Here is a 26,051-nt window from a genome sequence, read left to right on the forward strand (position 1 = left end):
CTTGAGCATGGTTCTGCCGCTCCGATGTGACCTTGGTGTCGATGATAGTAGGAAGGATGCCGGAAGGAAGCTAAAAGAAGCAACATGGGCTGAAGCCGCCACCGGACGTGCGGGAGAAAAGGAGCCCACCTGTGGCACACTGTGCATGACATCGTGATAAGATTACGAAACGCATTATGTCGGTGAATGATACCACTCACCAGGTTGTCTATGATGAAACTCGTCGACTGCATTTGGAAGCCATCGCTCATATGTGTCGAGGGACCGCAGTGCGTGAATAGGTTTTGGATGTATAGCCTTTCAACGGCGCGTACGATCGCTTGCAGTACTTACCCTTGTCAGGCAAGTCAGCTAAAGGATCTGTCCGTGTGCAGGACACATCAAGAGAACCACCGTGTACCAAGGGTCTGACCGATGGATCCGAGTGTACGTAGACTCTGTATCGATATCAATCCTCGGAAGGTACAAATTTTAAACATCCTAAACGGAAGATGAGCAATCTGCAGCCGTGAGCATGGCTCCGAAAGTGCTGTTCAAAGACGGGGCGACCCCAAAGGGGACTCTGACGGAAAGGCCATGTTCATCGCAGGAACAAAGCCATCCCGCGGTGAGAGCCATGTTGTCGTGGAACAAGGGGGTAAGACCCCCCGGGCGCGACTCATTGGCGGGAAGCCTAGCATGAGTCAAGACAAGGCACGACACTGCGAAGGCGACGAGGGCGATGACCTTGAGCAGATGGAGATGCGGATGGGCCGAGAAGCTTGCAGCACTGAGAACCCAGTCACGCTCGAGCTTACTTCCGCAGGCGCGGGCGCCGGGTAGAGTTCGTTGAGGTCGGACCGCGGGCAAGACGAAATCGGCTTGAAATGGGCGGCAACCATCGTATTGTCACAGGGGGACTTGGCGTGATATTAGATCATCGATGCACGTAGAATGTGGTGGGTGTACCCAGTGTGGGCGCTGTTCAATGTGGGTGGTGCGCGTTCAGATTGTGATGCGATCGAGTGGCACCAAAGAGTCATGTGTAAGCGCCTCCAGGATCAAACGATACTTCGAGTGGGAACTTACGTAACACATTTGCCGGACCGCCCCCGCAGAGTTGTCACCCTCAACGGTTGCGGAAGGCTTCTAAGACAGTCGCGACCCGTCCGGCGGTGTCTTCTCTGATGCTCTTCGACGTCCGTTGCACGTGGGAGCTTGCGCCAGTACCCTGGCTGGCGTACCGGTAAGTAGTCCCTGTCCGCCCACCCGCTCTCTCATTCTTCCCGCTCTTCTTCTCTTTCGCACCTCTCCGTCCCCTCACCTCCCTCTACCATGTCAGATGTAGCTCCCTCCACCAAGAAGGGGTCCGCCTTCTGGCTCTGCTTCCTCGCCATCATCCTCGCCAACCTCCTCAGCGCACTCGACCTCACCGCCCTCTCCACCGCAGTCCCCAAGATCGTCGAAGAGCTCAACGGCGGGGACAACTTTGTCTGGATCGGTTCTGCCTACGGGCTCGCGGCCACCGCCATCCTGCCCTTCTCCGGCAGGCTCGCGGACGTGTTCGGTCGTCGGCCCGTCGCGCTGCTGGCCATCGCGATCTTTGTCCTCGGCAGCGCCCTCGGAGGCGCGGCCCAGTCCATGAACTGGCTCATTGCCGCACGCAGTACGTTTTCGTCAACCCGCGCGTGGCAGTGCACGTGCTCACCAGCGACACCCGCGTACACAGCTGTCCAGGGCATCGGTGGGGGTGCCATCGTCAACTTGGGATCCATTGTCCTCAGCGATCTCGTGCCACTCGCCGAGCGCGGCACCTACCAGAGCATCCTGGTCCTCGTCTGGGCCCTCGCGTCCGGCGTCGGTCCCTTGGTGGTGAGCCAAGTTGCCTCCCACGGTGCGAATGGCCTGCTTCCACTAACACAACCATCCGCAGATTGGTGCTCTGGCCGACGGCTCTGGCTGGCGCTGGGTGTTCTGTACGTGCTTCTGCCCACGAGTGCTGTTGCCACGTGCGATGACGGCGCTACCTTGCAGATCTCAATATCCCGATTGCTAGCGTTTCCTTTGCGTGCGTCGCCGTCTTCCTCAACGTCAAGACGCCCCCGGGCAGTGTGCGCGAGAAGCTGGGCAGGGTCGACTGGATGTGAGTCCGTCTCTTGCTCGAGCGTGCGTGCTCCTGTGCTCACTGCCGGTTCCAGTGGGAACTTCATCGTCATCGCGGGCACGACGCTCGCTCTGATTGCGCTCACCTGGGCCGGAGTTCGCTTCCCGTGGAACTCGCCCCACGTCCTCGCACCGCTGGTCATCGGCATGGCGCTCATCGTCACCTTCTTCACGTACGAGGCGACGATCCCCGCAGAGCCGACCGTTCCTCTCGACCTCTTGAGCCATCGCACGGCGCTCAGTGGGTGCGTGCATCGCTAGCGCTCGACGGCATCCAGCTCACTGCCACCACCACTCCTACCCTGCAGCTACATATCGACCTTTTTCGTGGGCATCACCCTCATTTCTGCACTGTGTACGTCCAACGATCTCGCTTTTTCGTCGTGTCTGATCGCGGTGGCTGCAGACTACCTGCCGGTGTACTTCCAGGCGTGCCTGGGGGTCTCTCCCTTCCGCTCGAGCGTCGACCAGCTGTCCGCCAACCTGTTCTCCCCGCTGTTTTCCATCATCGCCGGCATCGTGATCAAGAAGACGGGCAGGTATCTGCCGATCAACGTGTTCGGCTGGACGGTCCAGATCATCGGCTTCAGCCTCCTGACGCTCCTCAAGGCGGACTCGCCTACCGGGCTCTGGGTCCCGCTGCAGATGATCGCCGGGGCTGGTGTCGGATCGATCGTGAGTCTCGGTCGCGTTCATTGGAGCGTTCGCTCACCGTAGTGTGCGCAGTGGGCTGGGAACGTCTTCCCGATCCTGGCCGCGGTGCCGGTGCCGCGCATGGCAGCAGCACTCGCGTTCCAGAACTTTGTCCGCAGCTTCGGTCAGGTCAGTCCCCTGGCCCTGCGTCCACCGTAGTATTTCTACTGACGACCCTATGCGAATGTGCAGACGTGGGGCATCACCATCTGTGCGACGATCCTGCAGAACGAGCTGAAGCGACGGCTCCCGGCCGGGTTCCTCGCGCAGTTCCCAGCCGGCGTCGAGGTCGCGTACGCGGCCATCCCGCTCATCCCGAGACTCGAGGAGCCGCTGCGGACGGAGGTGCGGGTCGCGTTCGCGGAGTCGTTGGCGGTGGTGTGGAAGGTGATCGCGGGGGTCGCGGCGTGCGGGTTCGTGACGCTCGCGATCCTGCGGGAGGTGCCGATGCACACGGTGACGGACGATCGGTTTGCGCTGCAGGAGAGGCGCGGGGCTGGTGGGGACTCGGAGGCTGCAGTGGTCGGAGGCGAAACGAAGGAGGCGTCGATGGACTCTGGGAGCGAGAAGCCGTTGTGATTGTACCTGCGTTGTGTTGACCTCAAACTGTCGTTTCCATGTATATGTTGTAGAGGATGAACGTGTATGGCGCAGAGGACGTTTGTGCGATCCCAGCCGTTGTCGCGCCATGCTCTGCCATTCCGCCGCTACTGCATGCGTCTCTGAGCCGCCTCTGAGGCGACCAAGTTGGCGTACACACTCATCGGTGCGGAGTTCACGTGTCCACGCAACGGTGTAGTCTCGGCTCGTGAACGAGAATAGCACCGGCACAGGTCCGCCCCTGTGCATACCCGCCGGCGTCACGCTCAGGAACGCCCACAGAAGAGGTTCGCGGGAACGCGCCCAATCTGGCACCCGCAGCACGCCCTGCGCAGCGAGAGCGGAGCGGCGGAACAACGCTGGGTGTTCGGACTATCGATCGAGCTCCGACCTCCGATCAACGTCGGGGCAGTCGGCGGTCGGCGCGATCTCTCGCTATGCTTCTGTGGTACAAGCTCTGGGCTGTGCGATTGGTGCCCCACCTCCACTCTTGGCCCGCAAGCGCGCAAAGATAAGTCCGAAGCCGACATCCAGGCTTCCACAGAAGACTGCTAATACACCGATGTCAAAAGGTAGCAATCTTCAACGACAACAGTCCAGGATCCTCCACGACAGAGACATGGCAGTGACGAGGTGCCAAATAGATACAGTTCCATGGCTCCAATCATTCGATCGCTAGAACTAGGTCCTTCTCCTCCACTCCTACGTGAGACACCGACTCATCCTCGTGGCCGTGGACGTGGTTCTCCATCTCCGTGGTCACCCTGATATCAATAATAGACGGCGGAGTCTCCGATGGGAGCTGTCCGGAGTAGTGTGAGAAGGGTCCCCACGAACAGATGGATAGACGCTACCTGTGGCACGTTGTATCTCGCGACCTGTGCCAGTCGGTCCCTGTGTGAGAGAGCATCTATGATGACTGTGTTTCCGCCAAGGATGTTGAGCTCCGTAAAGAGGAGCTTGCGCGAGTTGAGGCTGTGGTGGGGATAGTGAGCAGAGGTGCAACGGGCTGCTGCAGCTACTCACACGCTCAGCAGCGTGATCGAGTCGACTGCACCCAAAAGGAATCCGTATGAGCGGGATGTCGGTGAGCATGCGGGGAGAGCACGAACGTCGGATAGATATCAGATAGAATATGCTCCAGTACAGCGTGCCCGGAAGTGCGAACGTCTGAGGTGTGGAGGTAAGCTGGGGTGTCGTCGTGAAGGAACGAAGAGAGCGTACCAGAATGAGAGTGGTGAGGTCGGCAATGCTGGCGATGTGAAAGGGTGAGTCGTGGGGGCCAATGCCGCAACCCGCGATACGCACAGAATAACGATCCCTGTGCACAAATTCAGCGGCGCTCATAAGCTGTGTGGATGACACGGCATCACCTGTGTTCACGACGTAATGAGTGATGAACTCGGACACCGTGTGGGCCTCCCTGTATCAGCGTTAGCTCTCCATCGCGATGCGTGTCGAAGACGACGGACTTGTTCATGCGACCCGCACGCTGGAGGACGCCAACGAGCGACAAGGTGAGCGACACAGCCGTGACCGTCGCACAGCTGAAGAGGATGGATCGAAGGGGCTGCACAAGACGTCCGCGTCAGCGCGGGGAAGATCTACTCCAGAGCGAGAATGAATACCAGTTCTTCAGTGGCGAAGCTCGTGGATCCGCTCTGGAAGCTGGTAGTGCACGGGTCAATGATACAGTTTACTGAAACGCATGTTGCAGACGTACGCTTTGACGGTCAGAACTGATGAGAACAAAGGTCAGCACTCGAGGGAGGCAGAGCGATGGCGTCGCACGCACCGACACTGCATGCTGAAAAGGGGGTGGCATAAGATCGAGTGTCGTTACGCAACGGAAACTGTGCTTACCCGCGGTTCCTGCTGAGCAGACTGCCTGCAGGTGTGGGTCAGACGAATGTTCCGACCGCAACACGTGAGATACACGCACAGAGACGCCAGCCACGAATTTGTATCTGAACGAGACTGGGAGATGTTTAGACACAAACCCATCGATAGCAAGCACAGAACGTACTCAAGGACACTCGTCGAGCAAAAAACCTGGATGATTGGGTGTGTGAAGCTTTGGAAAGCGGATTGAAAGATGAACGTACATCTGTGTAGCGCATGCTATTGCAGCCTTGTGTCCGAGGTCAGCTCCCGTACAACGAATCACAAGCCATGAAAACGTACCCCAATGGGAGTCAGCAGCTAGGTTGTCATGCATTCAGCGGAGATGTTCAGTCAATGTTTCGGAAAGCTCACGTTCAGGGACCTGTAGACACGATGAGATCTATCAAAGAAGTATAAACGATGGAAACCCACCACACAGCGAGCTGTAGATGTACTGGATCGAAATAGTGTGAAACCAAGTAGTAGTACCTGAGTGTATCGTCAGCCGCGGGAACCATGAGCCCCAAGGACCAAGATGAGCACTTACGCTGCATGCGCAATTAAAACCATGTGTGTTGTGTCCAGGAGTCTATGACGGGATTTAGAACGACATTCTGCGATGCGGCGTGTACTCACACCACCAAGGCCACCTGAAATCGCTGCGGTTAGGAGCTGTGGAGTGGAATGTAGGAATGTTCATGTACTACGCACCAATGCGATGATGTGAATGGGGTCGGAGTAGTGGTTGCGCGCGTAAGTGTACCCTTGGAGAAGGCTTACGCCAAAAAGGCTAGAACTGGTTCAGAACGAGCCCAGAGTGTGAAGCTTTGTCGAGTCTCACATGAAGCTGAGGAAGGAGCCAACAAGCATGGCGCCGAAGGTGGGCTCCAAAGACGGAAGGGCGTCGAGGAGGGCCTGGGGCAGCGCGCCATCGGTCGCGCCAGTCATGTTTGTGCCGTTCATCGTTGTGGGAGCGGTGGGGGAGGAAGAGTTGAGCACCACTGTTGGCTCGCTGTCCGGTGGGCGCGAGGTGGAACAGGGATTATATCCGTGCCGGCGGTGCAGGAGAGCTGAAGGTACACAAGAGGTAACGCTGCCTGCGGAGATGGCTTACAGCGATCAGGAGCTTGACGGGGGCGGTGGGATCTCAGGATGGCTGTTGCGGCGCCGTTGAAGTGTATGAGAGCAACATCAAGGCCGCCAGAGAAGCAACGAAGTGAGGGTAAGGACCGGGGCTAGATGTGTGGTAGTGGCATGCTCCGCGCCCCCACAGCTGCACACATCCCGCACACTGGCTGCGACCAGGTGCTTCAAGCTTCTTCCTGGGCGCATCGTGTCCGAGCCTTGAAGCGCTGAATTCAAGCGCCAGATATCAGATTGCTATGCTTACATATTCAGCGCGCCAGGCGTAAACGGCCCGGTCGCAGGGGACTCTCCCACTTTCAGGTCCTCACCATCGTCCTCTCATCGTGCACTGCACCAGCCCCCCGCCACTACTCTGCCTTTCGCCTTCAACGCGCAATAAATTTCTACCCGATGCTTGCTGCGGTGGGCCTCATATCGGTGGCACTTTCGTTCGAAGCACTTTGCTCAAGTGTGCTTTCTTTCTCGCCTGTATTCTGCTGTTTGTCTGCGCTTTCCTTGCTTGCCGCGTCGTGTGCACAGTTCCCTGCAGTGTCGAGGTGGCGCATGCCGCGACCATACTGCCCGCGCTTCAGACGGAAGCGCCTCGCGTTTGCCTATCGATGGCCGTGGTATGCCACTAGTAGTGACACCCATTGCCTACGCCGTTTTCATCGCACTCAAGCAGGTCCCACGACCGACAACCGGTACAGAGAACCCGAACCCGCCGTGAATGCGGCTAGCGAGATCCCACCGTCGTCATGCCCGTGGCGTTCAGTGTACATACACATCATGTTCGGCGGTCGCCCCGGCGGACCCTGTCGTTCTACCTGTACGTTTACCCGCCAACGCGATCTGATGAATTCGACGAACAACGGGGACGCAAACCTAGTCTTCCTGAGCACCCGAGCCGGCCGTGACCTGTGCACGGAAGCTCGCTCGTGCTCAAGGTTCAAATCCCGGGCGGGGAATGCTCAAACCCCTTAGTTGGACATGTACTGATGAGATTCCGCACTAGTGGATGCGCCGCACTCTGCACGGTCCGCACATTCGCCGCTGGCGTGACAGCGAGCGCGCCGCGCGCGCGCGCCCTCAGGTTGTGGGCGCATGAGAACGACCCGCGTGGAAGGGCGGGATGGGGCTGGGGCTCGGCGGAGGTCCCATATTCGCGCGGTCACACCCCGTGCAACGCATCGTCGGAGACTACCCGACGCGTCCACACCGGATGCTCAAGCGGTCTTCGCACTCAGGGCTGGGTCCGGCGGAGGACGCGGAGCCCACGTTCCAGGACTCGTGACCTTCTGGCTCGCGGTCGGGTACGGTTCTCCGAACTTCTTCGGGGATGGGAGGTACTGAGCCGTTTGCGATTGCGGCCTCGGGTTCCCATCTATGACTTCATGCACGACGCGCGGGGTCGGTGCGCCGTATCACGCTCGTGACAATCTATGGTTCAGGCGAAGGGGGGAAAGCACGGCTTTTGCTGCGGCTCTGCGGAAACCCCCTTAAGATATATTCTGGAGAAAATGACTGGTCGACTGGTATATCCACGTTGATTGACTTGAGTCTGCGAAGCCCGTTGATTTAGGTCTGTGCAGTCACATCGTCTCAAACTGTCACATAACGTGGGCGGGTGTGACGGCCAGCGGCACTGTCACCCCGATTTAGTTTACCACTGACATGGATTCAGAAGCTCATTCTGCACCCAATCATGCCCTCCACATTCTATCGGAGCCCCATGGCCTCAGATGCGACGGTAACGGCGTTTGTGAGTCTCCCTTTCGGACCTGCGGCGCTCGCACTGACATAATGCTCTCCGCCCGTCACAGGCTGCAGGGCAGTGAGTAAACAAAACACATCACCACGTATGGTCACTGGCACATTATCAACGCGAAGCTGATTCCGCACGGCTGATTCCATACCAGGTCCGACGAGCCGTCTGAACGCCCGGTGCCTTTACTAGCTTTATTGAGTGTGCGTCGTTATAGCCAAGTTATAGCCCTCTCACGTACTATCTTCCATTTTGAATGGGCAACCACATGAGGCAAACCTCGTTGTACCTTAAGTGTATGCTCCATCCCTGTACGCGCGGCGCTGACGTTTCTCCTAGAGACGCTGACAGTTGTAGTCGTCTTCGTTCGACGAGGGCGGGCTATGATGTTCAATGGAGCTGGCTATTGCTGGGGGGGAGTTGGGGCTGAGGAGCATTGAACGCCCATAAAGTACATGGATACCCGCCGTGCGTGCTATTCTCTACCCAGAACATGTTTGGGCCTCATTTCACCGGTGCAGGTTCTTGTCCTTCACAAATCGTGTGCTCGACGAAGGGGACCCGGTGATATCTCCTGCGGAGCGCCTGAGCAGAAGCACCCTGCCATCGAATGTGGGCCCGTCTGTGAACTGGCCACATGGTCCCCTCCAATGGCGTCGTCGGATCTTCTTTTCGGAATCAATCTCCAGTAAGGGAGCGCTCGAGCTGTGCCGGGACGTCAGCACATATCAGCGTCGACCGCGCGCAGGGACCCCCAGCTGCGTTCCTCTGCTCACTCTGCCTCCTTCTGTAAACTCACTCGCGGAGCGTGCTCGTCCCCGTCATGTCCGTGGTGCCAGACCTACCGAAGATACCTGGAGTGCCGGAGTCGTTGGGGACTTCCCTGATCGGGACCTACTCCGGTTTGTTGTGCGTCATATTGCGGCTTCCCTGTGGGCGGTACAGACCATTTACTCTTCCTTGCAGACTGTATGGAATGTCGCTGTTGCAAACATGGCGATACTTCGTCCAATATCCGAACGACCGCCTGGTCTTCAGACTTACGGTAATGCGTTCCCTATCGCTCATACGCCGAACTCGCCGCTGACCCAGGTGCACCACAGGTGATCATCATGACGTATGTTACGTCCTCTGCATTTGCTGTTGGTTCTTAACTTAGACGCGTTTCAGAGCATTTAATACACTCCATTCCGTCTTGTTCATGCATACGTGGTAGGTGATACTCTGATCGTATGCGGTGCATCTGGTAACAACCACACACAGCTATCATTATCTCATCCTCAAGTACTTTCATCCTGAAGTTCTCACCAAGGCAGTTTGGTTCGTCCCTTTGCATACGCCTTAGTCTCTCAACTTACATATGTTCATACATAGGTCAACCTGGGTACGTGCCTCTCCTTGGTACCGTCTAATTGAATACCGCTGAACGCACACTTTAAGCTGGTCGTGCCGAGTTCAGTAAGTAGGTTGCCTCTTTCTCTTCACAACGACTCATCACGCGGTCATAGATCGTCATCGTCCTTATCGGAGAAGCGTGAGTGATCCAGTCCATGAATCATGCACATGCCGTTCTTAATCAACATTTTGTCTTCAGCTTCTACGCACTTCGGGTCTATAGACGTACGTGGCATTCTATTGAACACGTTATGTGTGCTCATACGAAGCATCAGTGGGAGGGTGGCGCAGATATGTCGCCATTATAGCGGTGCGTATGCGTATAGCCTACCTCATCGGCCGTTCTTTGAGCTCTTTTAGACCCTCCTCATGGCCGGATTCGTGGGTGAGAGCGTTTTTATTGCTGCAATGCTTCATGCTCATGGCTTCCTTTCAGCATTCGAACTGGGTGAGTTTCTCCTGGAATAGGATCCACACCGGATGTCACCTGATACGGCTTGAGTATCTAGTGGCAGCCTACGAGTTGTGAGTGAGCCGCTGATGAAGGAACACAACTCTTGACATTTTTACGCCCTTCAGAGCTTGTCACCGTGAAATTCCTGAATGGGCAGGATACACAGTGGGTATCGAGTGATCTTTCATCTTAAGGAGGCTCACGGCGAACTTTCTAACCATTGACAGTGGCTTACCTCCGCGGGATTCTCGTTCTCTTTCGTCGCGGACATCGGTTTGTGTGTATCCTTATGCATTTTCTTGCATACCAATCGGACTGGCTTCAAGAAGTAAGTTGACTCTGACATTCGATGATGTACCTTGGATGGACCTCGGATGCTCAACACCTGGTCATAGCACGGATTCCGCTCTCAACATGCTCTTCGTGTACACCGTCAATACAGGTCCGAGCTTCATGCTGTGATTGATTTCTTGTATTGACGATCGCACAGGATTCCTCATATGGCAAGTCAACGATTCGTGCATCTTTGTATCGCTAACATTGCGTCCACAGTACTTTAACCCTCCTCTGTGTCATCTTCGTGCGTCTCTTGGATTTCACGAGTTTCTGTTGTATGGCTGAATGCCACGAACAGGGTCTCAAGCATGAGGGCACGGATAATTTGACATTTGTTGCAGTTGGCGTGCCTACAGTGAAGGGTAAGTAATCTACACAGCGGCCAGTCTTCATATCGTTCGCTCACCTCACCTTCGTGCAGCGTATCCTGTGTCTGTCTTGGCCATGTGAGAGTCTCCATCTTTCGCATCGATCTATGCTGACCGATGCTCCAGTCTCAACTCTCGTAACGGCTTCGGGTTCGCTTCCCGGTCGGACAACTTCGCGAGCTTCGGGATGGACGTGACCCAACGCGCCGAGTCTCCAACCCGGAGAGTCACAACGGTAAGCAGGTACCAGTGACTATTCCATTCACATTTCTCAATAGACCTCGCCGCGGACAGGTCTCTACTTCCGCTCAAGTTACCCCGCGACCTCGTTCCGGGATGCAGGCGCGCGTTCGGGCGAACATGCGGGACAAGGAGCTCAAGACGAGCTTGGGTCCTTCTAGGGAGTCCCGTGTGTTACATGTACGTCTTTTCCTTTCGCTTCGTATGTGCCGCGTCCTCATCTTCGTCCTGGCAAAGAACCTCACGGCGGACCGCGAGGACGCTTCGACGTTCCGGTCGGACTCGTACGAGTTGAAGTCGTTCTCCGCTCGCAGCGTCGGGTATACGATCGATAATCCGGTGTGAAACAGCGTGAATGGCCCTTTAGATAGCAAACTCGGATAGGAGTCTTTGATGGCGTTATGTAACATATCTGTTTCGGACTTCGTCTCTGATATCTAGCGTTCTCACGCAGTCTAAATACTAGTGCTCTGTGCTCGTCGCGTGTGTGAGAAGCGCGGATTCGGATACAGGTCTGCGCCAAACTGAGGATACGTTGGTCATGCAGTCGGCGGTACCATGAGCCTCACACTTTACCAAACGCTGTAGACCCCGTGGAACCCAAAGTGCAATATGCAGACGAGCCGGCTAGATGGGAACAGTGGGTCCTGCGAGCATATCGATGACAAAAGTATCAGTATAGAACGTGTTCATCAAATTTAGTGATGTTTTATGCCACGAAAGGATAAATGAGTACGTCGTCACACCGTATAGGATGTGACGAACGAGCAAGCACTCATGGTCTGAGAAGAAGCGACAATATCACGAGAGATTCTACTTTGTGCTCCCCATACTACATATTATCGACGTTGGATGCGTGCTCCGTTGTCGTTGCTTCGATTCCGATGAACCCATGCTAACGAAATAAACCTGTGAACGGCCTGGCGTCGCGCTCTGCAAGCGGAACGAGATTTCTGAGCACGATTAAGTACTGCTTGATTCGCAACTGGCCTAGCCGTCACCAATTTAACATCAGATTTTAGGTTGACGATTGCGTCTCCGCCGATATCCTGCACAACTGCGTATGTGTCACCCATCAGCATCTGTGTGTATCATGAGCACCATGGATACGTATTTGGCTAGAGCAGTTCATGGCTTGTGCTGCGCCTTCGAGCGCGCTGCCGAGGACGAAGATTGCGATCGCCAGCGGCGCTACGGGCCGACGACTGAACACATCCGCGAGCCGGCCGAAGAAGGGTAGGATGGCGGTAGCTGCGAGCCCGTAGGCAGCCTGCCGAGCCGATCCAGACGAGTTTGTCGCTACCGTTGAGCTCCTCGACGACCTTGGGGAACGTGGTGAAGAGGGCGTTGAGGTCGAGTGCGCTGAGGAGGTTGACGAGGAGAACGTCAAACAAGCAGAGCCAAAACACACACCCCTTGAGCGGCGAGTGCTTGCAAAGAAGGCGCATTCACGAGCTTCCATCTTCCGGAGGCCGCTGATGGGCGAGTGCCACACGTGGATATCTGTTCCGCCTGGAAGCCACGTGGTGACGAAAGTGAAATTCAAGAGCAGGAGCACGGTATTCTGCGAGGAGAACGCACCGTGGCAGTTAAACAGACGACGCAAATTACGCATTGAACACCGCACATACAAGCATAAGATACATAAGGACCTTCTCAAAGCTCCCCCGATGCACAATCGGGCAGGCGCTCATAACATGACGTAAGCCAGGTCCCCTTCAATAGCAGTTCCCACGCCGGTGCTGCTCAGCCGCGTTTGATCACCACCTTCACGCCGTTGACCTCACCATCGGCCATCTAACTGTAAACCCATACCGTCCACGCGCACCATCTCCCAGCTCCAAGAAGCTCGCACACCACTTTTTAGGGCCATTCGCGCACGATGCTGAGGATACGTGGTAGTTACATGGGTTGCGCAACACCACTAACGACACGCGCCGTCGAGCGCATGGCGGGCTTTCCAGCGAAAGTGTCGATCCACATCGCGTACGGGAACCGCACGTGTACCCTCTGCCTCCTGCTTTTGCGGGCGAAGACGATCGACCGCGCGCTTGCCAAAGCCTCCGGACGCGGGCCATGTGGTGAGCCTTCTCTAGATGTTCAACTTCTCTCCACCTCCATGGTGGTCCTCACGGCGGACGCGATAGCTTGTGCAGAAGATCCCAGACGAGTTCATGAAGACCTCATTCACGGAACGAAAGCGCAAGTTCATCTGTTACCTCCCGCACGATCTTAATCACGGCAAGGATAACCTGCCATCATTGCATTCACTACCATCGTTTAAGGGCGAACCACGCGCACAAGATCCCATAATAACCGAAATTGCGCGCATCATGATGGAAGGCGCCTCCGAATCCCGATGTGCTGCCGGAGAGGGGACCGTTCGCAGATGCACATATGGGCTGCATGCGTAGGCACTGCCAAAGCCCTGCATCTGAATGATGGAAGACGCATAGAATTTCTTGTGACGATCCGCGCAACCTGTGGACAGATAGAGGCCTCTCGAGAATCTGAACAGCTTGGCATGAGTGGGCGACCTGGTACGTTCCTGGTTGGAGCAGGATCACCGCGTGTACGGCTTTGCTCACCGCTTGAATCCTCCTACCGGCAGGTGTCTTATCGCCACACACAGTCGCTCACTGCAGGGCGCAGCTTGCTCGCAATCATAAGCGTTAATGCTTCGTCCGGTCACACGCCCTTCCCTCGCCGACCCGTCGCAGACGCGCCTCCAGGATCAATCCTTGCTCCCCCCTCCTGCTTCCCGCATTGGGGCTCTTCCTCCCCCACCACACCATCCCTTCTTCTCTCTCGTCCCCCCGCTGCGATGGCTGTCGCGACTAGCAACCAAATTCTGTCTTGGATAGACTTGGGAGGGCTGTGTTTCGGATTTTTATCGCTGATCCTGCTATACAACGTCGTTTCTGCGGTCTACAACGTACGGTTCTCTCCCCTCTCGTCAATCCCTGGACCATGGTACGCCGCGGCATCGGACGCATGGTTGCTGCTCCAGTCCGCACGGCTCACCAAGTTTACCGCTCTGCACAACCTGTTCGAGCGGTACGGGCCCGTTGTGCGCGTCGGACCTCGAAAGATTATTTTTCTCGACCAATGCGCGATGCGGAGCGTGTACTGCGTCAACAAGCTGGAGAAGAGCGCGGTATACAAGGCACTTGTCATGTGCGTATTAGCCGCTCCGGCTTCTTCGGACCCGGTTCGCTCATGGTGATCGAATTCGCAGAGAAGATCAAGATCACTCGTCAGTGCTTCGAATTTCCCCTTGGGGTCCACTGAGTTCTAACCTACCTTTTTAAGAATGACGATTCTTCCTGAAGTGGAGCACGCAGCACGACGGAAGACGTATGCGGCGCATTACTCCCCGTTGAATGTTCCGCGTTTTCAGTCGAAAGTCTACGACTGTGTTGCTCATCTTGTCCAAGTGAGCGCTTTGTTAAGTCTGCTGGTGCGTGTTCCTGACGATGCTTGATCCACTTTCAGGTGCTGGAGAGGCATTCAACAAAGGGGTCAACCGACTCGATCCACGTACTTCGCCATCTCCTCGTGGACGTTTTCGCCATCACCATCTTCGGGTCTGACCCAACAGCGCTGAACAATTGGGAATCCGCCGGTGACGACCCCATCGCTACTGCGGCGCGCGATGTGCCTATGCGGGCAATCTTTGTGAGCAACCACAATACTTCTTCAACACCCACGACATTGCTGATAGGAGACGCGGTTCGAAAGCGCGCGGTTATGCCGACGTGGCTGTGGAGATGTTGTGCATACCTCCCTAGCTCCCGATGGCGGGCGCTGTATCACTCCGAAAGCTTTCTATCAGCCGTACGTATGGTACCATTCGAATACGGAATATTTATGGCTGACTTGTGTCCTTTATCAAGTTCGTGCGCAACAGCCTCGAAGACCTGCGAAAACATGACACCGAGGCGACCTTCGACGAACCTGTCCCCCTCATGCCGCGGTTGCTATTGCAGCGGGATAAAAAAGGATACAATACGCTCTCAGACCAAGAACTGGTGTTAGAGTGTATGTCCCACTTGTGAGTTCATTTCCGCCCTGTCTTCCTGGTACCCACACTGATAGGCGCTCAGGACCGCTGGGGTGGACGCGTCTTCAACGACGTTCGGGTTCATGCTCTGGGAGCTCTCGCGGCGTCCCGACGTTGTACTCAAGCTCCGGAGTGAGCTGGATAGAATCGTGCACGACAGACACACGCTCCCCGACTATGCGGTCCTGCAGAAACAGCCGTATCTCTCCGCGTTTCTCAACGAAGGTGCGTCCCTGCGCGAGCCCGATATCTGATTTCCGCCCGCCGCCCGCCATTTACCCCGATACGCAGGACTCCGCATGTACGGCGCGGTTTCATCCATGCTTGAACGAGTCGTGCCCGCGCGTGAGGACGTCTTCGACGTTATGGGCCACGCGCTCCCGCCCGGAACCGTGGTCGGCACGCAGGCGTGGAGCATGCATCGAGAACCCACTGTTTTCCCCAGCCCGGAGTGCTTTGATCCAGAGCGGTGGCTCCCCGTGCCTCAACGCGCGGACGACGACGCGCGCGTTGCCAGGTAAGCGCTCACTCCATCCCTTCGTTCCTTGCTTCCGTCTTTCCTTTCCCTTCGATGATCCTCTCATCCGTCTTCGTTTACTCCTCTCAGAATGCAGAAGCATCTCATGCCCTTCGGCGCGGGCACGCGCGTGTGCCCGGGGCGGTACCAATCGCTCCTCCTCGCGCGCGCAATATTCGCCGCACTCGTGATTAACTTCGACATCACTGCAGACGAACGTGAGACGAACACGACGACTATGGCACCACGCGATTCCATAGTGGGTGTCTGTTCCTTGCGTTGTTGCTTCGTCCGCCGTTGACCTTGACCTCTACCTCTACCTGCTGGCTGACTTCATGTCGCGTGCTGATTATATAATCAGCTGGTGCGCCCCGCGGCGATGGAGTGTAGGCTTACGTTTACCTTGCGGGTGTCGTGAGCGAGCGGCGGAGGGGTGGTGGATGAGTGAATATTAGACTTTGTAGTTTACTGTTGGTTGTAGAGTGCTCGGATGGCGCCTCAAGCTATGATCGAGGGCTAGGCCGGCGCCAGAATTTTGAACTTTTGGCGCCCTCGCTTGTCGTCGCGGCTTCCCATGTGCACACTGTTTCAAATCCTCGCCCAAGGCCCACCAGCATGTCTCCCTTGTTGCTCCCGCCCACTTTTGGACCTGCTCCTGACGCGACAGAGCATCCCCCGCCCCTCGACTCTCTCATACCTTGTCCACCTCCCAGAGAGCCGCCAACTCGCAGAGTGCCACCGTGACTCATCTTTCTCGAGTCTAGCTTCGACCCGGGCGTCTCTGCATCATTATGGGGCTCTCTATCCCATCTATCGCCGTCCTTGCATCCGTCCTCGGCATCTTCACCCTGTCCATCATAGCATACGAAGTATGGTCCCTCCTTGTCAACAAATGGGACCCACGCGGGAAGGTCAGCCTGTCAAACCCCTCACTACCCCCGCAACGCACCTCGTCCATGCTGAACGATGCGCATGCGTTCCTATACAGCACTGCTTCGTCACCGGAGGGTCTTCCGGCGCCGGCTTCGCGCTCGCGCAGCTGCTCGTCCGCAAGGGCGCGCACGTTTCCATCGTCGCGCGCAACCAGGCCAACCTCGACGACGCACTCGCCAAACTCGAAGTGAGCGCACCGCCTGGATCCCGGTATCTTGGTTGATTAGGGCTGACTGATACCGTTCCCTACAGAAAGAACGCCAGAGCCCCGACCAAGTCCTCAAGGCGTACTCGTTCGCCGTCAACTCCGAAGCTGGCTCCGCAGCCGCGCTCGAGGCAGCCTGCGAGCCGTTCAAGGGCCGCGCGCCCGATGCTGTCTTCACCTGTGCCGGCGCATCGCGACCGGGCTTCTTTGTCGAGCTCAACGAGGAGTCGCTTAGACAGGGGCTCGAGCTCACGTACTACGCTCAGGCGTTCACAGCTTTGGTGAGCTACAACTTCGCGTCTTGGGCTGCGCACAGGCTATTGATCGTCTGCATCTCAGGCCGCGACCAAGGCCATGGTGAGGACCGGGGTCAAGGGCAAGATCGTCTTCGTGTCTTCCGTGCTCGGATACTTCTCCATGGTCGGGTACGCCGCCTACGCGTCCGGAAAATTCGCCCTGCGAGGTGCACTGCTCCATGTACACGCGACATACGCCGTCTGACCGCCTGTCTACAGGGCTCGCCGAAACCCTCCACTCCGAGTTCAAGCTGTACGGGATCGACGTCCACATCGCCTTTCCCGGGACGATTTACTCGAGAGGCTACGAAGAGGAGAACCAGGTCAAGCCTGCCATTACGCTCAAGCTCGAGGAGACCGACAGCGGGGACACGCCCGAGGCCGTTGCGACCGGCATACTCTCAGGTAAGCTCTCGCTCTTCAAAGATTTGCATGCTCTTCTAAGTGAGCCCAACACGCTCGTCTCCCCAGGTGTCCAGACTGGCAGGTTCCACATCACACCGACCTTTCTCGGGAACGTCTTCCGTTCAAGCACAGCTGGTGCATCTGAACGCAACAGCTATGTGGTGGACCCTCTTTTCGGCCTCATTGGCTATGTGAGCTCCCTCCTCTCTTATGTTCTCCGCTGCATCGCTCATATATAACCCGGACCAGATCGGACTTCCCATTTGGCGCCTCGGCGTTGACAGCACGGTCAAGGGCCATCGCGAGGAGCACAAAAGCTACCTGCACGAGCGCGGTCTAATCCCTTCTGAACGCGTCCCGAGTCCCGTGGATGTGAAGCGTCGCTCTGCGTAACATATTCCATGGTGTCATGTTCTCCCATTCGACGAATCAGACCAGTCACCTTGCGTACCCAATGATTCTTCTTGGTAGGAGCGTCATTTTCGCGTAATGTGCTCTTCCGGTCTGTTACTTTTGAGTAGTTCGGCTGGTGTTGTTGTCTGTGGGGCGGGCGCGTCGGAATACGATCTTGATATTTTCTGACAGCTTACTGGTTCAGAATCACATCCAGTTGAGCGATCTTGGCAAGGAGGAGCACGCATAACTCGTCGCCATTAGAGAAAGCTCGCGAGTTTCTACCGGACCACGACCTGAACGCTCCGACATATAGATTTCCGCCTCTGAGAGTAACCAACAACGGTCCACCAGCGGCCGGCGATCGCAAACGAAAGTAGGCCCAGAACACTAGAAACGAACGTCAACTCCGAAACGCCTTCATGCCTTCATGCTCTGCATTTCGTAAACCTCGAGTCCGGCCGAGTCCTCCTCGCGCGACGCGCGATCGTCTGACCGTAGAACCAGCGTGTCGGAACGTTCCGTGTTGACATGGATGACCCCCTGTAGAAGGTGCGGATCGGTATTGGGGGACGAGGAACATGGCCTGAGAGCTCACCGGGAAGAACGCGTGCTCGCGGCGGGTGCTCGTCGTACTCTGCCCGATGTGTTTCGGGAAGTCCATGGTAGGGACGGTGAACGCGTCTGTATGGGCGTCCGCGAGTCCCTTTCGTGAGTTTAGGCTGAAGCAAGCGATGGCGTAAGCCCCATAGGTTTCGAAAGCACATAGAAAGAGAGAGAGCGACATACATGGCGAGCATAGAGCACACGTAGGCTGGGGATGAGACGTTAGCGGAGGGAAGCTGCTGGGTTGCGGATGCAGCTCACATTTGCAGAGTGGAAAGCCTAGAGCGACGTATATCAAATTCTGTGTTTGCGCTAGGGTCTGATATTACAGACGCGGTCGATGAGGACTGCGTCAACGCTGTTTGCAGTGTACGTACGAAAGAAGCGCATAAGACGTTCAGGACCCTCAATGGTCGAAAAACGATAAGAACGCAGTAGTATGAAAAGCGACAAAAACCTACGTTGTTACGAGGCCTGTATCAAGGCGCACTCAGCGATACGTCTGAAAATGTAAGTATAAATCAATGACTCACCAGTGTTGATGGTGTACAGAATGATGGTGTTGATCATTGAATCCGTGCTTTTATGGTTGCATCAACATCTGAACGAAGGAAGTACTGCTGGGCTCTTACCTAGAAAACCCTGTCTTGTTTTGAACAAGGAAAACGATCAAGCTCGTCGTGGTCACAGAATCACAAGCGAGCGCGGATACATATGCCGCCGAGGTAAGCCACTTGAAGGAGGAGGGAGTAAGAAACGATACAGCACATGAGATCCACATAACATACAGCGAACTTCGCGAACTGGTCGAACGTTGTGGTGGTAAATCTGACTGGCGTGTGAACATTAATTCACGGCGGACACGAGAATTATGTCTCTAACCCTTTCACAGTAGATGCTGACAAAGACGTCAGCCTTGACCGACCTCTTCGATCTCTGTACCTACCGGTCCCAAATCCTTGACGGAGGTCAGTCAACTATCAAACTGATATGTTGGTTTGAGAACGTACCAATGGCGCATACCATGAAGATTATCTAGTCATTTTCTGAGTCATTCGGTATTAGTAGAAGATGACATTCACCACGTACTGAGAATGCCGCAAAGTATCTGTATCTTGAGCCAACTGCGAGGATGCCGTCAATTTAGTGCACCCTGAAAAGAAACTGGACGAATTTGCGTACGCAGAAAGACTCGACGTATGTAGTACCTGCACGAAGACAATTCAGACTCAGCAGAAGCTCAAGCTGCGATAGAGAAGCCGTACACCTGTACGATCGTGAGTATCGATGTCTGCGTCGTCATTAGGGATTAAATGGAGGTTCTGTGGATATTGGATGGCCCATACCACTGCAGGGATAAGGCACTACGATACGTTAACGTGGGCGCTGCCTTTGAAGAAGGGGGAAGGTACACGAACAGACCTGCAATCGATGTCAAAGGGTGATATCACAATCGAGATGTTAGCATACCAGACTCCATTTCGAAGATCAGGTGGATTGAAATAGTCCCCGATAAGGTAGTGATAGCTAGGAAAGCCTGCCAATGAGCGAAGTTTCGTGGTATAAAAGCACGACTTACCAAATGTGGCAGCAAAGCGATGTGTGGAAGGTGTTTCCTACGCTGTTGTGAGGTGAGTCGAAGCTTGCTCAGAACGTACGATCCGCACCATACTACTTACATCAAAAGTCCAACCTGGTGGCAGCAGAGATTTGTCAGTCCCAAAAGGCATGGGATGTGGCGAACAGAACAACATACAAATATCCGGAGTATGCGACGATCGTTGCGATACTCCTGGAAGTAGCGAAACGCTTGTTGCATCGCAACCCCGTCCAAGCTATATCACCTACAGATTAGCGCAAAGAGCAATGTAAAAGACCTCGGTACACATACACGAGGCTGATGAAAGTCGCGATCAGCACCGCGCCGTATGTATTGCCAAGGCTCGGAAGAGCGAGGATAGGGGAGACCACTGAGGGGTCCGACGCATTCATTACTGGCGAGAGCGTGGCCTGAAAATGAACGTGTGGAGCGACTGAGAGAGGAGGACGGGGTCTACCGTGCGTGCCGCCCGAGATCTGGGGCTGGTTTATAGACGACCAATTTGCCGTGATATATACCCTGAAGCTCAAGCGCAGTGAGAAGAAGCCCATCGCATACCGATGTACATCTTGTGATCATGGGACTCAGAAGCTCGGCGCATCTTACATATCCCGCAAACTTTCCCATTCCGCCGCCCGCAAAAAGCGATGGAAAAGAAGCAGATTGCGCCCAAGGGCGTCCACAAAAGTTCGCGCCGGACGTTCTGCGAACTTTCAGCACCGCGAGCGGGAGGAAGCTCCAACACGCGCACACAAACGGGGTACCGAGTCGCCCCAGTATCGGAGTATTCCCAGAGCAGGGGGCGTGCTTTGAGACCGGTGGCGGGCTGCAGGGAAGCCACACCCCAGCTCGAATCGTCGGAGTCACCGTGGCAGCCACCGAGGTACATCAGATGAGAGCTGTACGCAGCTAGGATAAGAAGGCGTACCTTGCCGTTATATCATTCGGAACGATTCCACGTCAACTGCTGGGAAGTCGCGTGTTGATGTTTGCCGGCAGAGGATGATTCGACATCGATGTTGCCGGAAGATGGTGGCAAAAGCCGTTGCACCCGGGTAGCGGGCCGGCGGCCCTACGTAAGCCGGCGCCAGAATTTGCCATGTTCAAGTTCTCAAGGCTGTTTCAAATCTTCGCCCATGAACCACCAGCATGTCTCCCTTGTTGCTCCCGCCCCCTTTTGAACCTGCTTCTGATGCGACAGAGCATTCCCCGCCCCTCGACTCTCTCATCTCCCAAATCGCCAGCTTGACTCGCAGAGCGCAGTCGTCTTTCTCGAGTCCAACTTCGACCCCGGCGTCTCTGCATCATGGGGCTCGGTCCCTCCTTGTCAAGTCAACAAATGGGACCCACGCGAGAAGGTCAGCCTGCCAAACCCCCCACTACCCCTGCAACGCGCTTCGTCCATGCTGAACGATGCGCACAAGATGCGCATGCGTTCCTATACAGCACTGCTTCGTCACCGGAGGGTCTTCCGGCGCCGGCTTCGCGCTAGCAAAGCTGCCGTCCGCAAGGGTGCGTCTCCCTTGTCGCACGCAGCCAGGCCCTCACTAAACTCGAAGTGAGCGTGCCGCCTGGGTCTCAGCACCTTTACTGCTAGGGCTCACCGAGACCGTCTCCTACAGAACGAACGCCAGAGTCCCGGTCATGTGCTGAAGGCGTATTCCTTCGCCGTCAACTCCGAAGCTGGCTCCGCAGCCGCGCTCGAGGCCGCCTACGCACCCTTCAATGGTCGCGCGCCCGACGCCGTCTTCCCGTGTGCCCGCTCGTCGCGCCCGGGTTTCTTCATTGAGTTCGGAGAGGAGTCGCTTAGGCAGGGGCTGGAGCTCACGTACCACGCTCAGGCGTTCACAGCTTTGGCGAGCTACAGCTTCGCGTCTTGGGTACAGTACGGGGTGTTGATCGCCTGCATCTCGGGCTGCGACAAAGTCCATGGTGAGTACCGGGGTCCTAGGCAAGGCCATCTTCGTGGCTTCCGTGCTCTGCTGCTTCTCCATAGTTGGGTACGCCGCCTACGTGTCAGGAAAGTTCGCCCTGCGAGGTGAGCTGCTCCATGCGCATGCGGCATACGTCGTCTGACCGCCTCCTTTGCAGGGCTCGCCGAAACCCTCCACTCCGAGTTCAAGCTGTACGGGATCGACGTCCACATCGCGTTCCCATACACGATCTACTCGAAGGGCTACGAGGAGGAGAACCGGGTCAAGCCTGCGGTCACGCTCAAGATCGAGGAGACCGACAGCGGAAACGCGCCCGAACTCGTCGCCGCCACCATCCTTTCAGGTGCGCCGTCGTCGCGCTCGCCGCGCCCGCCCCCACTGATCACGACTCCTCGACGCCGGGCGTCCGCACGGGCAAGTTCCACATCACGGACAGCCTCATCGGGCACGCCTTCCGGTCAACCTCCGCGGGATTGTCGGAGCGCAACAGCGACGAGCTCGACCTCGCCCACCTCTTCATTGGCTACGTGAGTCCTCTGGGGGCCCGTCGCGAAGCGGAACGCTCATGCGCGTCGCACGCCCGATCGGGCTTCCCATTTGGCGCCTCGGCGTGGACAGCACCGTCGAGGGCCATCGCAAGGAGCACAAAAGCTACTTGCTCGGGCGGTCTACCACCCTTTGAACGCGTGCCAAGTCCCGTGGATGTGAGGCGTCTCTCTACGTAACATATTCCATGCCTCTCATTCGACGAAATCAGACACCCTTCGTTCCGAGACATCGGCGGTTTGCTGCCTCATTTTCCCCGTGCATCATCTCATGCGGAAGTAACAGGGCTCCAGTGCTAGGTAAACGAGCTCGACTTGGTCCCGTCTGCCGCTGCATGCTTGGAGCATCTACTTGTGTAGGATATTCCCGCGTGATATACCCCTCCGAGCCGTTGCTCTACACGTTTTCAAGGGGTTTGGCTCGCCATGTGGTAGGCACTGCAAAATGTACGAACTCTTGCTCATACTAGGCGTATCGAGAACGTTCCCTTGGTACTCTCCGAAGGCGTACCAATCTACGGGACCAAGGCCAGAACGCTCCGACATATAGATTACCGCCTCCGAGAGTCGTCATAAACGACCCGTCAGCGGTCAGCCCCAATCACAGAATAAACAACAGTATCATACACAGAGACAGGGAAATCAGTTGGCGCAGAGGCAGTTTATTCTCCCTAATGACGCCAGTCTTGAAATGAACTCCGGAGCGCCTTCACGCCTTCATGTTCTGCAGCTGATAAACATCGAGTCCGGCCGAGTCCTCCTCGCGCGATGTGCGATCGTCTGGTCGTAGAACCAGCGTGTCGGAACGTTCCGCGTTGACACGGATGGCTCCCTGTGGCAGGTGCGACTCGGTATAAGGGGATGGGATGAGGAACACAGCCGGGGGGCTCACCGAGAAGAACATGTGCTCGCCGTGGGTGCTCGTCGTGCTCTGCCCGATGGGTTTCAATAGATCTATGGTAGGGACGGTGAACGCGTCCGCATGGGCGTTCGCGAGTCCCTTCCGTGAGTTTAGGCTAAAGCGAGCGATAGCGTAAGCCCGGGGTTTCGAAAGCACAGAGAGAGAGAGAGAGAGGGAGAGCGGCATACATGGCGAGCATAGAGTTCACGTAGGCTGTGGATGAAGCGTGAGCGAAGGGAGGCTGCTGGGTTGGGTGCGGCTCACATTTGCAGAGCGGAAAGCCTAGAGCGACGTATATCAAGTTCTGTTTTTCAGCAAGCGCCTAGGAATGCAGACGCGGTCAATGAGGACCGCTTCAACGCTGTTTGCGGTGCACATACGAAAGAAACGCATAAGGCATTCAGGGCCCTTGATAGTTGAAGAACGGTAAGCACGTAGTAGTATGAGAAGAGACGAAACACCAACGTTGTCACGAGGCCTGTGTCAGAGCGCATTCAGCGAGACGTCCGGGATGGAAGACGGCATACATCGATGACTCACCAGTGTTGATGGTGTACAGGATGATGGTGTTGATCATTGAATCCGTGCTTTTATAGTAGCATGAACATCCAAACGGAAAATACTGCGGTGATGGACTCTTACTGAGAAAATCCTGTCTTGTTGCGAGCAAGGAAAACGATCAAGCTTGTCGTAGTCACAGCATCACAAGCGAGCGCGGACGCGTATGCCGCTGAGGTAAGCCACTTAAAGGAGGCGGGAGTGAGCAACGATACAGCGAATAATCTATACATAACTTACGGCGAACTTCGCGAAGTCATCGAACGTTGCGGCGGTATATCTGAAAGGCGTGTGAGCGATGATTCATGGGGGACACGAGAATTATATCTCTAACCCCTTCACACTAGATACTGAAAATGCCGTCAGCCTTAATCGATCTCTTCGATCACTGTACCTACCGGCTCCAAATCCTTGACGGAGGAGGCCAGTCAACTGTCGAACTGATATGTTAATATTGAGAACGTACCAACGGCGCACAAAACGAAGACGATCTAGGCGTGTTCTGATCCTTTCAGTATTCGGAGAAGAAGACATTCACCACATACTGCGAATATCGCAAAGTATCTATACTTTGAGCCAACTACGAAGACGTTATCGATTTGGTGCACTGAGAGAAGTAATTGGACGAGGTTGCGTACGCAGAACGACTCGACGGATGTAGTACCTGCACAGAAACATTTTAGACCCATGACAGGAGCTCGAGGTGCGATAGAGAAGTCGTACGCCTGTGCGATCGTAATTATCGAGGTCTGCGTCATTCGTGTTCAGATGGAGTTTCTGTGAATATTTGAAAGCTCATACCACTGCAGGGACAAGGCACTACGACGCGTTAGGCTCTGCGCCGCTTTTGAACCAGGGTGGACGTACACGAATAGACCTGTAATCAATTTTAAAGCCCGGTCAAAATTAAAATCGAGATCTTAGCATACCAGATTCCTTTTTGTAGATCAAGCGGGTTGAAGTAGTCCACCACAAGATAATAATAGCTAGGCCAGCATACCAGTGAGCGACATTTCGTAGTATGAAAGCACAACTCACCAAACATGACAGCAAATCAACGTGTGGAAGGTATCGGCCACGCTGTTTTGGGGTGAACTGAAGCCTGATCAAAATGTACGATCCACACCATACTTACATCAAGAGTCCAACCTGGTGGTCGGAACGAAGGTTAGTCAACATCAAAAGATGTAAAGTGCGATGAAAAAAAGACGTACGAACATCTGGAGTATGCGACGATCCTTGCGATACTCCTGGAAGTAGCGAAACGTTTGATGCATCCCGATCCCGTACAAGCTGTATAAGCTGCAGATCAGCACAAAAAACAAGGAATAAGACCCCAGTGCACATACACGAGGCTGATGAAAGTCGCGATCAGCAACGAGCCGAACGTATCGCCAAGACTCGGAAGAGCCCCTGGGATTGCGAGAACAGGGGAGACTACTGAAGGGTCCGACACATTCATGACTAGCGAGAGTGTGACCTGAAAGTGAATGTGCGGAGAGGAGGACAGGGTGTACCCTGCGTTCTGCCCACGATCTGGAGCTGATTTATAGGCGCACCAGTCGGCCTCGATACCTCGAAGTGTGAGCGCGCTGAGAAGAACTTGCGCATCGCATACTGATGCACCTCTTTGGATCATGGGACACATAATCTCGGCGCATCCTACACAGCCCGCAAACTCTCCCATTTAAAGGTCTTTTTCCGCCCGCAGAAAGCGATGGAAGGAAGCAGATTGCGCCCAAGCTGGTGTCCACAGAAGCCCGAGCTCGACGTTCTGCGCGCCTGCTGTGGCCGGGGAAACTTAACAGCTCCAACACGCGCACACGAACGGGATGCCGTGTCGCCCTATCAGACTGGTTCCAGGCCAGGGGAAGTGAATTGAGACGGGCGGCGGGCTACAGGCCTTGGGACACCAGGTCCAAGCTCGAACCTAGGGCGTGTCACCGGAACAGCCAATGTCAGATGAGAGTTGCATGCGGCTAGGATAAGGAGGCGTACCTTTTGCACGTCAACTGCTGGGACGTCGCGTATCGGTGTTTGCAGACTGATCGCGCTAGCAGATAATGATTCGGCATCGATGTTGTCGGCGGAAG

The 26,051-nt window shown here is 55.8% G+C and overlaps 8 protein-coding genes across 8 annotated transcripts; 5 read left to right on the top strand and 3 right to left on the bottom strand.

Moving 5' to 3' along the window:
• Positions 1–1,314: 1,314 nt before the first annotated feature.
• On the top strand, positions 1,315–3,414 carry BXZ73DRAFT_101001 (iron permease; the record flags this gene model as incomplete). The annotated part of the gene is made up of 9 exons (XM_048014753.1): positions 1,315–1,645; positions 1,709–1,851; positions 1,913–1,955; positions 2,014–2,122; positions 2,178–2,387; positions 2,451–2,497; positions 2,549–2,817; positions 2,869–2,964; positions 3,028–3,414. The coding sequence occupies 9 exons, from the start codon at positions 1,315–1,317 to the stop codon at positions 3,412–3,414; spliced, it is 1,635 nt and encodes a 544-aa protein (XP_047878333.1).
• A 685-nt stretch (positions 3,415–4,099) lies between these two features.
• On the bottom strand, positions 4,100–6,267 carry BXZ73DRAFT_101002 (uncharacterized protein; the record flags this gene model as incomplete). Its single annotated transcript, XM_048014754.1, has 22 exons — positions 4,100–4,237; positions 4,290–4,410; positions 4,462–4,486; positions 4,548–4,605; positions 4,660–4,687; positions 4,744–4,756; positions 4,809–4,858; positions 4,908–5,005; positions 5,064–5,103; positions 5,159–5,174; positions 5,231–5,242; positions 5,299–5,323; positions 5,378–5,412; positions 5,462–5,487; positions 5,541–5,566; positions 5,620–5,637; positions 5,692–5,701; positions 5,752–5,808; positions 5,867–5,908; positions 5,956–5,969; positions 6,031–6,109; positions 6,161–6,267. The coding sequence occupies 22 exons, from the start codon at positions 6,265–6,267 to the stop codon at positions 4,100–4,102; spliced, it is 1,038 nt and encodes a 345-aa protein (XP_047878334.1).
• Positions 6,268–9,032: 2,765 nt separating this feature from the next.
• BXZ73DRAFT_101003 (uncharacterized protein) lies at positions 9,033–11,347 on the top strand (the record flags this gene model as incomplete). The annotated part of the gene is made up of 22 exons (XM_048014755.1): positions 9,033–9,118; positions 9,176–9,254; positions 9,313–9,326; positions 9,473–9,529; positions 9,584–9,593; positions 9,650–9,667; positions 9,718–9,743; positions 9,804–9,829; positions 9,880–9,914; positions 9,965–9,989; positions 10,041–10,052; positions 10,114–10,129; positions 10,184–10,223; positions 10,286–10,386; positions 10,454–10,500; positions 10,549–10,576; positions 10,611–10,638; positions 10,693–10,756; positions 10,816–10,840; positions 10,889–10,997; positions 11,057–11,182; positions 11,240–11,347. 22 exons carry the CDS (start codon positions 9,033–9,035, stop codon positions 11,345–11,347), a joined length of 1,080 nt encoding a protein of 359 aa, XP_047878335.1.
• Positions 11,348–13,826: 2,479 nt separating this feature from the next.
• On the top strand, positions 13,827–16,000 carry BXZ73DRAFT_46160 (cytochrome P450; the record flags this gene model as incomplete). The annotated part of the gene is made up of 10 exons (XM_048019642.1): positions 13,827–14,179; positions 14,241–14,258; positions 14,315–14,438; positions 14,498–14,680; positions 14,744–14,839; positions 14,899–15,056; positions 15,109–15,290; positions 15,357–15,582; positions 15,673–15,841; positions 15,944–16,000. The coding sequence occupies 10 exons, from the start codon at positions 13,827–13,829 to the stop codon at positions 15,998–16,000; spliced, it is 1,566 nt and encodes a 521-aa protein (XP_047878336.1).
• A 373-nt stretch (positions 16,001–16,373) lies between these two features.
• On the top strand, positions 16,374–17,814 carry BXZ73DRAFT_46301 (oxidoreductase; the record flags this gene model as incomplete). Its single annotated transcript, XM_048019667.1, has 7 exons — positions 16,374–16,493; positions 16,571–16,702; positions 16,768–17,001; positions 17,060–17,183; positions 17,236–17,421; positions 17,488–17,612; positions 17,671–17,814. 7 exons carry the CDS (start codon positions 16,374–16,376, stop codon positions 17,812–17,814), a joined length of 1,065 nt encoding a protein of 354 aa, XP_047878337.1.
• A 420-nt stretch (positions 17,815–18,234) lies between these two features.
• On the bottom strand, positions 18,235–20,909 carry BXZ73DRAFT_101005 (uncharacterized protein; the record flags this gene model as incomplete). The annotated part of the gene is made up of 19 exons (XM_048014756.1): positions 18,235–18,357; positions 18,413–18,536; positions 18,604–18,628; positions 18,682–18,739; positions 18,798–18,825; positions 18,882–18,894; positions 18,954–19,000; positions 19,053–19,153; positions 19,209–19,248; positions 19,303–19,318; positions 19,367–19,378; positions 19,431–19,455; positions 19,510–19,544; positions 19,603–19,628; positions 20,000–20,041; positions 20,100–20,113; positions 20,177–20,255; positions 20,312–20,430; positions 20,778–20,909. 19 exons carry the CDS (start codon positions 20,907–20,909, stop codon positions 18,235–18,237), a joined length of 1,059 nt encoding a protein of 352 aa, XP_047878338.1.
• A 247-nt stretch (positions 20,910–21,156) lies between these two features.
• BXZ73DRAFT_101006 (uncharacterized protein) lies at positions 21,157–22,782 on the top strand (the record flags this gene model as incomplete). Its single annotated transcript, XM_048014757.1, has 7 exons — positions 21,157–21,180; positions 21,265–21,378; positions 21,467–21,532; positions 21,643–21,952; positions 22,017–22,058; positions 22,112–22,297; positions 22,712–22,782. 7 exons carry the CDS (start codon positions 21,157–21,159, stop codon positions 22,780–22,782), a joined length of 813 nt encoding a protein of 270 aa, XP_047878339.1.
• Positions 22,783–23,208: 426 nt separating this feature from the next.
• BXZ73DRAFT_77240 (uncharacterized protein) lies at positions 23,209–25,606 on the bottom strand (the record flags this gene model as incomplete). The annotated part of the gene is made up of 15 exons (XM_048022625.1): positions 23,209–23,331; positions 23,392–23,515; positions 23,665–23,682; positions 23,941–23,987; positions 24,199–24,238; positions 24,353–24,390; positions 24,425–24,466; positions 24,504–24,622; positions 24,644–24,707; positions 24,826–24,835; positions 24,888–24,944; positions 24,997–25,053; positions 25,094–25,107; positions 25,173–25,251; positions 25,308–25,606. 15 exons carry the CDS (start codon positions 25,604–25,606, stop codon positions 23,209–23,211), a joined length of 1,131 nt encoding a protein of 376 aa, XP_047878340.1.
• Positions 25,607–26,051: the final 445 nt, after the last annotated feature.

Source organism: Epithele typhae (genome assembly GCF_022376455.1).
Source record: "Epithele typhae strain CBS 203.58 chromosome Unknown BXZ73scaffold_21, whole genome shotgun sequence".
In the NCBI taxonomy this organism is placed as follows: domain Eukaryota; kingdom Fungi; phylum Basidiomycota; class Agaricomycetes; order Polyporales; family Epitheliaceae; genus Epithele; species Epithele typhae.